This window comes from Vanellus vanellus, assembly GCF_965231255.1.
Source record: "Vanellus vanellus genome assembly, chromosome: 27".
Classification (NCBI taxonomy): Eukaryota; Metazoa; Chordata; class Aves; order Charadriiformes; family Charadriidae; genus Vanellus; species Vanellus vanellus.
The window spans coordinates 3415908-3429602 of NC_138932.1; the positions used below are offsets into that span (position 1 = coordinate 3415908).

At 63.9% G+C, this 13695-nt stretch overlaps 1 protein-coding gene across 1 annotated transcript; it reads right to left on the reverse strand.

The window, feature by feature from the left end:
- Positions 1-1549: 1549 nt before the first annotated feature.
- Positions 1550-12722, reverse strand: LOC309682100 (uncharacterized protein; the record flags this gene model as incomplete). The annotated part of the gene is made up of 18 exons (XM_082496119.1): positions 12473-12722; positions 12244-12390; positions 11982-12115; positions 11451-11623; positions 11118-11352; positions 10176-10400; positions 9923-10086; positions 9533-9838; positions 5224-5342; positions 4895-5086; positions 4662-4808; positions 4341-4474; positions 3992-4164; positions 3640-3877; positions 2196-2420; positions 1952-2115; positions 1737-1862; positions 1550-1658 (listed from the first exon to the last, which is right to left on the reverse strand). Exons 1-18 carry the CDS (start codon positions 12621-12623, stop codon positions 1550-1552), a joined length of 3162 nt encoding a protein of 1053 aa, XP_082352245.1. The 5' UTR covers positions 12624-12722.
- Between the last annotated feature and the right edge of the window lie 973 nt (positions 12723-13695).

Consider the following 13695-nt stretch of genomic DNA (forward strand, 5'->3'; position numbering starts at 1 on the left):
GGGGCTCTCTGGGGACGGGGCGAAGGGGACACCCGCGGGTTTTTTAGGTTCTTAAAAGCATCTGTGTGGGCGTCTCGGCAGCATCCCCCCTCCTTTCCGCGGCAGCTGTGGGGCTGAGCCCTCCATCTCCCCCCCACCCCGCGGCGTCCCCGCGCACCGGCTGCCAGGCGGTAGGGGAACGGTCAACCCCGACGCCACGCCGCTGCCGGCCCGGCTTCCCCGAAAACCACGGTGCGGCCGGGGACGGTCCCCAGCCAGCTGCCTGCCGCGGTGGCGAGGGAGGCCCGGGCTCCTGGGCAGGATGCGTCCCCAACCCGGGAGGGGACGAGTGGAGGGACACCCCGAGCTCGCAGCGGGGCGAGCGGGGCGGCCGGCGGCCGCGGCGGCTGCAGGAGGAATCCCTCCGGCGCTGACAGCTCTGTTCGCATTCCTCCGCGCTTGCCAGCAACGGGGAGTTCCTCGCCGCTGGCACAGCCGAAAGCACGTCGGCGCGGTAAAAGCACGGGATTCGGGGTCGCGTGGGCTGCGGAGCTGGGCCGGGACCGGCCACCCAAGCGCCGCGCGCCCCGGCAGCGCCGCGCTGCTCCTTTGGGCCAGTCCGTATGGGGCTCAGCCCCAGCGTTGGCCGGTGCCGCTGCGGTTTCCTCTGGTCGCTGCCGGTTTACGAGCGCGCCAATGGAAAAACGGCGTCTGGCCAGGCTCGCCTGCCGGGCGGCACACAGCCCTCGCTTGTTCGGCCGCCGGCCGCTGCCACCACCGGCATCCCGGCACCCCCGGGGGCTGGCTGTGCCCGGCGTCCCCAAACACGCCACCCCCACCCCCCCCCAACACGGCTGTGATGGCCGCGGGGGTCCCTGCGTTTTGCCGTGATGCTGCGCCGCTGTGCCGGAGCCTCCCCAGTGCTGGCCCAGTTCGAGGGGCCCCACTGGGGGAGGGGGGGGATGAGTCAGTGCAGCCCCCCCCTGTGCCCGCTCCCCCATAACGTCACTCGGGAAGTATGTGCCCAACGCTCCCGGTTCCCATTAGCGGTGGTGGGGGGGGGGGAGTTGGGGGGTGACGGCTGCTCCGGCAGCAGGAACCGCAGCAGGCGGCCGCCTGGTCCAACTGGGAGGAGAAACCGGGGCCGCTGACGTCGGGACCCCTGCGCCAAATCCCGGCCGTGGGTCCCGGTTGCTGCCAACCGGCCCAGGGGGGGGGATGCTGCAGTGGGCAGAGAGAAGGGAGATGCCGCCCCCCGGGACGACAGCCCCCCCCCCCCCCACCTCCCTGCAGCACGGAGCCTGTCCCCGGTAGGGTGTCCTCAGGAAGCCGGGCAGGATGGCACCCCATGGGGCTCAGCTGGTTCCCGGCACGGCTCTGCCCGCCGAACCGGCGGCGCGGGCGAGGTCGTAGAAAACCTGTTTATTTTATGAAACCATCTAGAAAAGAGCAGGCGTTGCAGCCCTCGGATCAAACAGGTCCCCTGGGGCGACCCCGTGCAGCGGCTCCGGCCCCAAGCCCCTCCACCGGCACCGCGCTCCCGGTGCCGGCACCGCCAGCCGCCGCCGCGCTAAGCTGGCTGCTTCCACAGGAACGTCTGGATGGAGTCACCGGGGGCCACAGCCTGGATGAAGCCGACCCGCGGGTCGGAGATCCCGAAGGGCACGTCCGCGGGGGAGCTGCGGGGATGCGAGAAGGGATGCAGGTGAGCGAGGGCAGCCGGCTTTCGAGCCGGGGCGCGGGGCTGAACCACTCACCGGTTCAGGACCACCAGGACGACGGCGCCGTCGGGGCGCAGGAAAGCCGAGTGCTCGAGGTCGCACCGGCGACACTTCTTGGAGACAGCCAGCCCCACGCGCTGCGAGCCCTCGGGGATGAACTTGCTGCAGGAAGAAGCAGAGGCTGAGCACAGCGCCCGGGATGGTGGCCGGACCCGGCAGCCGCTTGCCGGCCACCCCCAGCCCCGACCCACCTGAAGTGGCCCAAGTGGTAGAACATGGGCTGCTTGTAGAAGACGTCCTTGCTGCTGTCCACGATGACGGGGCTGTCCACGTAGTTCTTGCTCCAGTTGGGGCCCCCTTCCAGGTCCAGGGCCAGATTCCAGTCGGTCCAGCCCGTCACGTAGTTGTTGAGGTTCTGCGGGGCAGGTGATGGCGCTGAGCCGTGGGGTGGCGCAGGGGGTGGCCGGCGCATCAGCGGTCCCCGCCAAGCCTTACCGTCAGGATGCTGTGGCTGTACTTGGTCCCACGGTCCCAGCCGCCCAGCACCACCCGCGGCTCCCAGAAGTAGGAGCCGGCGGAGGCCTCCGTGGAGAGGAGGAAATAGTCTGGGAAGAGGTGATGGGTGATGGAGAGCGTGAGGTCAATAGGCGCCAGGAAGTCCAGGTACCAGTGGATGCCGATGCCGCTGATGTAGCTGGCGGCCACAGGATCTTTGAGAACCTGGCAGGAGAAAGGAGTCACCAGTGCCTAGGGCTGGGAGGGCCGCCGTGGGGCCAGGAGAGGCATCGTGAGGCCAGGAGAGCTGCCGTGGGGCCAGGAGAGCCGCCGTGGGGCCAGGAGAGCCGCTGTGGGGCCAGGAGAGCCACCGTGGGGCCAGGAGAGCTGCCGTGGGGCCAGGAGAGCTGCTGTGGGGCCAGGAGAGCTACCGTGGGGCCAGGGGAGCCACCGTGGGGCCAGGGGAGCCGCCATGGGGCCAGGAGAGCCGCCGTGGGGCCAGGGGAGCCGCCATGGGGCCAGGAGAGCCGCCGTGGGGCCAGGAGAGCCGCCGTGGGGCCAGGAGAGCAGCTGTGGGGCCAGGAGAGCCGCTGTGGGGCCAGGAGAGCCACCGTGGGGCCAGGAGAGCCGCTGTGGGGCCAGGAGAGCTGCTGTGGGGCCAGGAGAGCCGCTGTGGGGCCAGGAGAGCCATGATGGGGCCAGGAGAGCCACCGTGGGGCCAGGAGAGCCGCTGTGGGGCCAGGAGAGCCGCCATGGGGCCAGGAGAGCCGCCGTGGGGCCAGGAGAGCCGCCTTGGGGCCAGGAGAGCTGCTGTGGGGCCAGGAGAGCCGCCGTGGGGCCAGGAGAGCCGCCGTGGGGCCAGGAGAGCCGCTGTGGGGCCAGGAGAGCTGCTGTGGGGCCAGGAGAGCCGCCATGGGGCCAGGGGAGCCGTCGTGAGGCCAGGGGAGCCACCATGGGGCCAGGAGAGCCGCCGTGGGGCCAGGAGAGCTGTCATGAGGCCAGGAGAGCCGCCGTGGGGCCAGGAGAGCCACCGTGGGGCCAGGAGAGCCACCGTGGGGCCAGGAGAGCCGCTGTGGGGCCAGGAGAGCTGCTGTGGGGCCAGGAGAGCCGCCGTGGGGCCAGGAGAGCCACTGTGGGGCCAGGAGAGCTGCTGTGGGGCCAGGAGAGCCGCTGTGGGGCCAGGAGAGCTACCGTGGGGCCAGGAGAGCCGCTGTGGGGCCAGGAGAGCTACTGTGGGGCCAGGAGAGCTACTGTGGGGCCAGGAGAGCCGCCATGGGGCCAGGAGAGCCGCCATGGGGCCAGGAGAGCTGCTGTGGGGCCAGGAGAGCCGCTGTGGGGCCAGGAGAGCCATGATGGGGCCAGGAGAGCCACCGTGGGGCCAGGAGAGCTGCTGTGGGGCCAGGAGAGCCGCTGTGGGGCCAGGAGAGCCACCGTGGGGACTCACCACCTCGGCCCAGTAAGGCAGCATCACCCTCTGGTCATCCAGGATGATGAGGCGGACATCGCGGTGGGAGCTGTTGGCCAGCGCGGGGCCCAGGTCCTGCGCGATGAAGTCCCGCTGGTGCTCGGGGGAGAAGCCCAGGCACTGGAAGGGGTAGAAGACAATCTCGCCGGCCGTGGGCTCGTTCCCCGCCGTCACCGCCCAGAAGGTCAGGTTGTGCTTGGCGTACTCATCCAGGAACCTGGGGGGCGCGGGGCCGGGGGGAAGGGATGGTGAATGGCCCCGTCGCGGCAGCACCAGCCCCAGCCCCAGGCACGGCCACCCCGGCTCCCACCGCGCTCCCGCGGCCCCTCACCGGATGAAGTATTTGGCCCAAGCCCGGTGGTACTTGTCCCCGGGGCTGCCTTTCAGCGTCCCCCTCCCTGTCATGGCGCCGTTCGTCTTCATCCAGACCGGGGAGGTCCAGGGGCTGGCGTAGAGTGACAGTGGCCGCTTGGCCACTGCTTGGGCTGCCTGGAGGATGGGGATCTGGGGAGAAGCGGGATGGCAGGGAGCGCTCTGGGTCTGCCCCAGCGTCAGCGTCGCAGGCGTCAGGATGAGTCCTCTCCCTCCCCGTCAGCGGGAAGGAAGGTGCTCCCCTTCCTCAGCCCGTCCGTCCCGGCCCTTCCCGTCCCGGTGTTTCGGGGTCACCCTGCGGGACTCACCTTCATCCGCGTGTCCTCCTCCGTCAGGTTGAAGTGCTTCAGCTCAAAGTCGCCCTCAGCGTCGGCGTAGGTGTACAGACGGACGGAGAAGTCAGTGCTGGCCATGGGGACGCGCACGAGGTTGTACTCGATGCCTGGGGACAGGGCGGGCGGTGACGATGGGCATCCCTGGGGTGTATTCGGGGAGAGGGGGGGGGGACTGCTTCCAGGAGCCTCCCAGTCCTCCAGCACAAGCCCCCAGCAGCCAGACCCCGAGCAGGGGGGGGCTGGACAGACCGGCCACACCACCCAGCAGCGTCGCCCTGCCCCGGGGGGGCTCACCTTCCTCGGAGAAATAGGAGCGGAGTAGGTGGTTCTGGGCATCCTTGGACAGGGACTGGATGTTGATGGCAGCCGAATCTGTGACAGAACCACCAAAGCCCTTCACCTTCTGGTACCGCTGCGCCGTGTCCAGGGTGAGATGGAAATCTGCGGGGGACAAAGCTCATCACAGCCACCGCGCAGGGACAGACTGTTCTCCGCTCCGCAGGCAGGCGCCCGGCCCCGGCGGGTACCTGGGGTCTCGGCGTTGCGCTGGAAGCTCCCCTCGCTGCGTTCCAGCCTCTTCCCGGCTTTGCTGCTCTCGTACTTGACGTAGGTGCCCGGGGCCGGCAGGACCACGGGGTCCAGCGTGTCGCAGTACGCGGCGCTGCAGGCGCACACCAGCGAGCCGTGACCGAAATCTTTGGCATCGCAGGGACGGCCGCCTGCGGCGGGAGGAGAGACCAGGCAGGCACAGAGGGTTGCGGCAGTAGCCCGGCTCACCCACCACGGACGCCCAACCCACGGCTGTGCCGCCCCAAACCGCTGCCCTCCGCAGCGGGGACACGGCGCCAGCTCTTACCTGCTGCCCGCAACGCTGCCTGCACCAGCAGGAGCCAGCCCAGGACGCCGGCGCACCCAGGTCCCATGGCGCCTCCGCTGCGGCACGGCTCGGACCGACGCTGATGGCAACCACCGGGGCTGGGAGCAGGGTGGCGAGTGTCAGCAACCAGCTCCTCTCGCCCTATCCCGGCCCCGCATGGGGACGGAGACCCAGGGCAGGGACAGCCCCAGCATCCCCCCCGTGCCCGGGAGCCGCGGGGAGCACCAGCACCCCCAGTGCCAGGGCTGAGCCCCGTCGTCCTGCCCCGCGCCCACCGTCCTGGCGTTCCCAACCGCCCACGCCGGCTGTACCCGGCACCTCGGTTCACTCCCATCACCGTCCTCCCACGCCTTCTCTCTCTTTGCTCATCCCACAGCCGCGCCGTGCCGTGCCGTGCCGTGTCGCTCCACGCGTGCCCAGTGCCTCCCGAGCCGCCGTCGGGAACGAACAGTTCCATGCTCCCAACCCCACCAGCGTGGCAGCCGGGGCTCGCCCGGCCAGGGGGGGGGTTTGGGGCTTCACTCCCCGGCGCAGAGGGGTCCCGGCGTTTCCCGGCGGGTTCTCCCACCCTGCCCCGTCCTTCCCGTGACGCCAGGCATAGAAGCTTCTTGACGAGGGCACGGGAAGAGCCACCTCCGTGCCTCGGCACCCCGGTGCCAGGCTGCTGCCCCACGGGCAGGGGGAGGCGAGGGGGGGGAAGGGGACACGACACGGCGCACCAGCACCTCGAGACTCTGCGGGACGGGGACCTGTCCCGCACCCATTGCCTCCCATTCCCTGACCGGGAGCGATGCCCAAGCGCCGTTGGGTATGGCTTCAGCATGGTCACGGCCATCCCCATTCCCACCGGCTGACGAAGCCACTCCGGACCCAACGTACTCACCCGCTGCCGGAAAACCCTCTCGCCGCGTCTCTGCTTGGGCGCGGGGCGGCGGGAACTGCTTTTCGGGCTGTGCGCGGTAGGAGGTGACGGCGTCTGGCAGAGCAGGAAAGGTGAGTCCGGGAGAGGACAGCTCATGGCACTCTTGAACATTTGAAGAGGTGCCCGGGGATGATTTTGCAACCTCGCTCCCCTGCGAGCTTTCGACACTCGCCGCGGCATTTGCAAAGCACTCCTGAAACCTGTCCCGGTGGCCGGAGGGAAGCTTGGTGGGGCGGGATGCTCACCGGCCCCCCAAGTGCCTCCATCGCCCTAGATAAGACCCCCCACCCCTCCCTCCGCCGCAGCCGCCTGCGCCCAGCGCAGCGCTCCCCTTTCACAGAGCCCCACGAGAGCAGCCCTGTCCCCCCACGACACCCCCCGGGGGAAGGGGTAGGGGTGGCTGTGACCCCCCCCCCCACCCACCCCCAGCAGCCGCTCGCCTTTTGCCGCCCCCCCCGTGCCCCGCTTGCGGCTGCACCACCATCTCTCCCGTGCGCGGGGGGCAGACGCGCTGCCGGAGTCGCGGGCAACCCCAGGAGCAGTAGCCGTGGCGGGGGACGGCGGTGCCCCCTCCCCCGGCTGAAAGGGCGATGGGCGCAGTGGGGTGCGTGGGGCTGTGGGGTCCCCCCCCTCCTCACCCCACGCCCGTGGCCGGGCAGGGTGGAGCGGGGCTGCCGGCGGGTTTATCATCTGCAAAACAAGTCCGGGCTCCGCACCTTCTAATTTGGGATCCTTCCTAATTGCAGGCACCTGCCCATCGGGAGAAACAGGAGAGGGGGCATGGGAAAAGTGGATTGGGGAAGGGGGGGGGGGCGCGCATCTGCTCAGCCCCCCCCCGATGCCACCGGTGTGGGGGGCCGGGGAGGCAGCCCCTCACCCAGGGACCCCTCCTCCCGCTACAGCCGGAGCGAAGACCCCCCAACACCCACCCCCAGCACAGGCTGTGTCCGGCGGTGACCCACGGCGGGACACACACACACACACACACACACACACACACACACACACACACACACACACAGACGATCCCTCCGGCCCCTCGCCGCGCGTTTCCCCCGCACATGTGGTCCCTGAGCGGCGCCGGACATCTGGGGCAGAGCTTCGCGGCCCCTCGGGAAGCACCGGCTGCTGCCGCCGCCGGGGCCAGCGCTGCCCGGGAGCGCCGAGAACGGCGCGGGACGGGCGGACGCGCTCCGTGAATAGGGCTGAGACGGGGCCCCGGTGCTGCCTTCACGCCGCGCTCCAAGCGAACAGCTGTTAAACCTCTTTTTTTTTTTTTTTTTTGGGTGGTTTGGTTGGTTTTTTTTTTTTCTGTGTGTGGGGTTTTTTTTTTTTGCTTGGTTTTTTTTTTTTTTTTTTTTTTTTTTTTCCCCTTCTTTTTTCCCCAATGTCAGCAACTCCGCAGCTCACGCAGGAGGGGAGTTTGCCAAGGAGCGCTCTGGCTTTCTCATTCCAGGACTTCAAAGATGCTGGTAACGTTCCCAAAGGCCGGAGCAAGCACATACTGGAACCGGTATTTTAAAGAGAGCAAACAGGACGGCCGGGTGATTGCGAGCTGCCAGCTCGAAGGAATAGAGGGGAGTCTGTCCGGAGGCCACAGCAGCCCGAGCGCGGCCGGACGCGGCCATCGGCGCGAGCTGTGGGAGAGATGGCACCAAGCTAATTTGCCCGCGAGGTTCGGCGGATGGGGACAGCCGTAGGATTTACTCCGCTTTTTTCTACCGCGGCCGCCTCGGCGCAACGGGACATTTTGATGAAAAAAAATAAGAAAATAAAATAAAATAATATAAAATAAAATAAAATAAAATAAAATAATATAAAATAATATAAAATAATATAAAATAATATAAAATAATATAAAATAATATAAAATAAAATAAAATAATATAAAATAATATAAAATAAAATAATATAAAATAGAATAATATAAAATAAAATAAAATATAAAATAAAATAATATAAAATAAAACAATATAAAATAAAATAAAAAATAAAATAAAATAAAATAAAAATAAAATAAAATAATATAAAATAATATAAAATAAAAAATAAAATAAAATAGAAATAAAATAAAATAAAAAATAAAATAAAATAAAATAAAAATAAAATAAAAAATAAAATAAAAATAAAATAAAAAATAAAATAAAAAATAAAATAAAAAATAAAATAAAATAAAAAATAAAATAAAATATAAAATAAAATAAAAATAAAATAAAAAATAAAATAAAATAAAATAAAAAATAAAATAAAATAAAATAAAATAAAATAAAAAATAAAATAAAAAATAAAAAATATAAAAAATATAAAATAAAAAATAAAATAAAATAAAATAAAAATAAAATAAAATAATATAAAATAATATAAAATAAAAAATAAAATAAAATAGAAATAAAATAAAATAAAAAATAAAATAAAATAAAATAAAAATAAAATAAAAAATAAAATAAAAATAAAATAAAAAATAAAATAAAAAATAAAATAAAAAATAAAATAAAATAAAAAATAAAATAAAATATAAAATAAAATAAAAATAAAATAAAAAATAAAATAAAATAAAATAAAAAATAAAATAAAATAAAATAAAATAAAATAAAAAATAAAATAAAAAATAAAAAATATAAAAAATATAAAATAAAAAATAAAATAAAAAATAAAATAAAAAATAAAATAAAAAATAAAATAAAAAATAAAATAAAATAAAAATAAAAGAAAAAAATAAAAATAAGATAAAAATAAAATAAAAAATAAAATAAAAAATAAAATAAAATAAAAAATAAAAAATAAAATAAAATAAAAAATAAAATTAGTAGGCTGGGGAAAACCAACAGCACATATGAAACGAATCAAGAGCTGGCGAGCGGCTGAGTCTCCAGCTGCAGCGATAAACAAAGCAGCCACCCGCGGGCCACGGGGACGGAGCCCTCCGGGGCACCCCTTGCCCTTCGCCGCCTCTCCGAGGAAAACCGAGCAATTTCCGAGAGCGTAGAGGAAACACTGACGGGGACGGCGCATACCGGAGGGAGCGCGTCAGGGCTTTACTTGGCGCCCGAGACACACGCGAAGGTTTTAAGGGAGCCACGTGTGGAAGAGTGGTCCAGGAGCTTTCGGGGGGGTGGGGGATGCCGGGGGAGGACTGGGGGGGAACTGGGAAGCGCCGGCGGCAGCAGCCGTAGTGGGACCCCAGCACTGGGAGCACACGCAGCCCCTTGTGCGGGGGCAGGACCCCCGGTCCGTCCTGCACCCCCAGCGGCGGGTCACCTCCCGCTTTCCACCATTGAAGGATGCTGGAAAGGGCAGGGGAAGAGCTGAGCCCCCGGAGCCCCCCCGGCCACACGGTGCCGTCCCTCGCCCAGCCCTGCCCGTCACTTCCAGCGCCACAGGTAGGTCTGGATGGAGTTGGCCGGAGCCGCAGTATGGATGAAACCAACGGCGGGGTCCTGGATCCCGAACGGCACGTCCCAGCCCAACCTGGCGGGGGGGGGGGCGAGAGGGGTTGAACAGCGCAGCCGGGGCCGAGCGTCCCCCTGCCCGGGCTGCCCCGCTGACCTGTTGAGGACCACCAGGACGAGGGCCCCGTCGGGACGTAGGAGGGCCACGTGTTCCAGCTGACAGACGAGGCACCGGCGGCTGCTGTGCAGCCCCACGCGCCGGGAGCCCTCGGGGATGAACTTACTGCGGGGAGAGGAGCGGGAAGAGGGATCGTAGCCCCAATCTCGGGCTGGCAGCAGCGCCTCAGCCTCGCCGGCCCCGACCCACCTGAAGTGGCCCAAGTGGTAGAACATGGGCTGCTTGTAGAAGACGTCCTTGCTGGTGTCCACGATGACGGGGCTGTCCACGTAGTTCTTGACCCAGTTGGGGCCCCCTTCCAGGTCCAGGGCAAGGTTCCAGTCGGTCCAACCGGCCACAAAGTGGTTCAGGACCTGGGCAGGTGGGGAGCGGGGCTAAACCGGGTCCCCAGCCCCGGGCGGGCAGTGCCCGGAGGGGGGGGCGGGGGGGGAGGGGGCCGTACCGTCAGGATGCTGTGGCTGTAGCGTTCCCCTCGATCCCAGCAGCCCAGGGACACGGCGAACCGGAGGGTGAGGAAGCCGCTGCAGGCCTCCGTGTAGAGGAGAAAATGGTCGGGGAAGAGCTTGTGGGTGGCCTCCAGGCTGCAACCGGCCGGGACGATGCTGTCCAGGTACCAGTGAACCCCCATGCCGGCCACGTAGCGGGCAGCAGTGGCATTGCCCAGAACCTGGGGGAGGAGGGGGGGAGAGCAGAGAAGACGCCTCTCACCAAAGGCCACCGCTGCCCCGAGCCCCGTGGGGACGGACACACAGCCTCCACGTCCCCCAGCGCCGCCTGCCTCCCGTCTTGTCACCTCCTGCCACCGCCCCAAGCGGGAACCCGGGAGCAGCAATGGGTACGCGGCGGGGGGAGACGTGCCCCGTGATGGGCTCCTCTCCCCCATGGCGGCTCCCGTCGCTGCCCGGTCCTCCCTCCACCCCACGGCCCTGCGTGGTCCCCGGGTGCTGCCGGGCGGAGGCGAGGAGGGGACGACGCGCTGCGCCCTCCCCTTGCAGCTGCAGCCTCCCTCGAGGCAGGGGCCGGAGCACGTTTTCTTTTCTTTTCTTTCCTTTAAGTTGAAGGTAATTCCCACCACCAGCTTTTCGGCATCGCGAAGGAACACGCCGAAGCGGCTTGCGGCTCTGCCGGGAGAAGGAGCTGGGGTGCCGGCAGCGCCTCCGCTGCAGGACCGCGGGACGCGGATGCCACCTCCTGTCCCTGGTACACACGGAGGCGGTTGCTACCGAATTAGCCGGCTCCGGCTCCCTGTCCGGCAGACCCGGTTTGCCTCCCGCTCTGCCTAGGGCTGGGAGCGGCTGCTGGCTTAATTTTCAGCTAAATCCCAAATACTTTGATGGGCTACAGAGGGGAGGAGGCGGGCAGGGGGATGGGCTTTGCTCTTCACCACTTTGGCCCAGTGCGGGAGGTGGATGCGCTGGTCGTCCAGGATGATGAGCCGGGTGCGGTGGGGGCTGCGGGTCAACGCGGGGCCCAGGTCACGGACAACAAAATCCCGCTGTTGGGCGGCGGTGAAGGCGATAGTGGGGAACTGGGGGGGGGTGAAGAGCGCTGCGAGGGGCTCGTTCTGCGCTGTCACCGCCCAGAAGGTCACGTTGTGTTTGGCATATTCGTCCAGGAACCTGGCACGGGGAAGAGGGCTCAGCATCAACCGCCTCTGCCCACCCTCCGCCCACCCCATCCCCCAGTCCTTGAGCATCCCGGCTCCGGGGCACAGTACTTGACGAAGTAGTTGGCCCAGGTCTTGTGGTACTTGTCCCCCGCTTGTCCCTTCAGCGTTCCCTTCCCACGGACGTCCCCATTGCTCTTCATCCAGGCTGGGGAGGTCCAGGGACTGGCGTACAGCGACAGCGGCCGCCGGCTCATGGCCGAGGCTCGGTGCAGGAGGGGGATCTGCGGGAGGGGACAGAGGGACCGGCTCAGCTATGGTCGCAACCCCCCACCCCCCTTCTCCCCAAAACCAGACGGCTCAGCGCAGGATGATGGGGAGCACTCAGGCGACCTCTGTGGGAAACGGCAGCCTGCGAGCACCACCCCATGGCACGCTGCCCCGGCTCTGCACCCTGCCAGCGCCAGCCGGGATGCGCCGGGACGTGCCCCGGAGGAGGTGCCAGCTCCCGTGGGTTGTCCCCACGCATCCTGCCACCTCGCGAGGGGCTCGGCAGCACCCAGGCACAGGGGTCCCGGCCCAGGCAGGAGCTCCGGCAGGAGAGGGGATAAGGCGCCAACGGCAGCAGCTTCAGCCTCCCACCTTCAGCTTCACGTCCTCCTCTGCCAGCCTGAAGTGCTTCAGCTCGTAGTCGTGGGGGACGTCGTCGTAGCTGTAGGGGCGCACGGAGAAGTCGCTGCAAGCCATGGGGAGGCGGACGAGGTTGTACTCGATCCCTGCGGAGCGGGAAAAGCCTCAGGCAGCGCCGGAGCAGGTGCCCAGGTGATGAGCCACCCTGGAGCGGGGAGAGGGGCAGCCGCCTCCGGGACCCCGCGACGGACCCCGCGCTGCCGGCACCGCTCACCGCTCTCAGAGAAGTAGGAGCGCAGCAGGTTGTCCTGGGCAGGCTGCGACAGCCCCAGGATGTTGATGGCAGCGGCGTCAGAGAGGGACCCGCCGAAGCCCTTCACGTGCTGGTACAGCGTGGAGACGTTGATCGTCAGCAGCAGCCCTGCGGGGGAGAGCCCAGCTCAGCTCGCCGTGCCCAGGGGTCCCGCGGTGGCACCCACCACCCGCCCGGCCGCGGCGGGTACCTGGGGCGTGCAGGCTGCGCTGGAAGCTCCCCTCGCTGCGTTCCAGCCGCTTCCCGGCTTTGCTGCTCTCGTACTTGACGTAGGTGCCCGGGGCCGGCAGGACCACGGGGTCCAGCGTGTCGCAGTACGTGGCGTTGCAGACGCACACCATGGCGTCACGGCCGAAGTACTTGGGGCTACAGGGCCGGGCGCCTGCGGGTAGGGGCAGGGTGGGGGGTGGGCAGGATGGGGGCAGCCACCGGGTTGGGGACACGTCCCCGCCAGAGCTCTCCTGCCCGCACGGGGGGCTGCCTCCGCCCCCGCGCCCCGTCCCCTCCCCGCGCACCCCGACTCCGGCGCTGCCTCCGGCTCCTGACCCTGTCCCAGGGCACCCCGGCACCCAAGCCACTGCCACCCCCGCCACGTCCCCGTGCTCACCTGCGGCCCGAGGCGCTGCCATCAGCAGCAGGAGCCATCCCAGGACGCCGCCAGCCCCCATGGCCCCAGCTCCGGCAGGTCCCGGGGAGCGGAGCCTGCGAGCGGGGGCACCCTCAGCCGAGGCAGGCGCGGGCACGGGACGGGGCGGAGGGGCAGGCTGTGCTCCCCGGCTGGATCAGCGCCGTCTCCTCTGCCCTCGCTCCTGCTTCGGCTGCCAGGGAGCTCCTGCCGCACACCCTGTCCTCCCCCCAACCCCAGCAAAGACCCTCGCCTGGCAGGAAGGCAAGGTGGGTTCATCCCTGCCAGGAACCCACCCGCAAGCCCACCCGCCTCCGCCCCGGCTGCTCCCGGACCTGCGCTGCCGCCAGCCTTCCTCCTCCTCCGAAGGCAGCTCTCAGCCTCCCCACCTCGCCTTTACGGCGAACCACTTGGAGACCTCCCTCCGCAGCACACCCTCTCCCACCCCCACAGCTCCTCCTCGCTCCCCTCCCGCTGGTCTTGGACCCGGACCATCAGGACGTCTCCTCGCCAAAGAGCCGGAGCTGGGGAACGCCAGGTCCCCCTCGCCTCCCGCTGCCGTGCAAGGGCGTCAGCCCCCCGAGAGGGGAGACGGGGACATGGTGCTGGCAGCTCTGGCTATGCGAAAGGCCCCAGCGGCACTGGGCGATGCAGCACGGGGCAGCTCCGAGAACCCGCCGAAGGAAGCCCCGATTTCTTTCTTTTCTCGGGCAGGGTCTGGATGAATCCCTGGAAGCACAGCAGAGCCCACGGGCAGCCTCACGGCGCTGTACGGCTGTGCCGCTGAT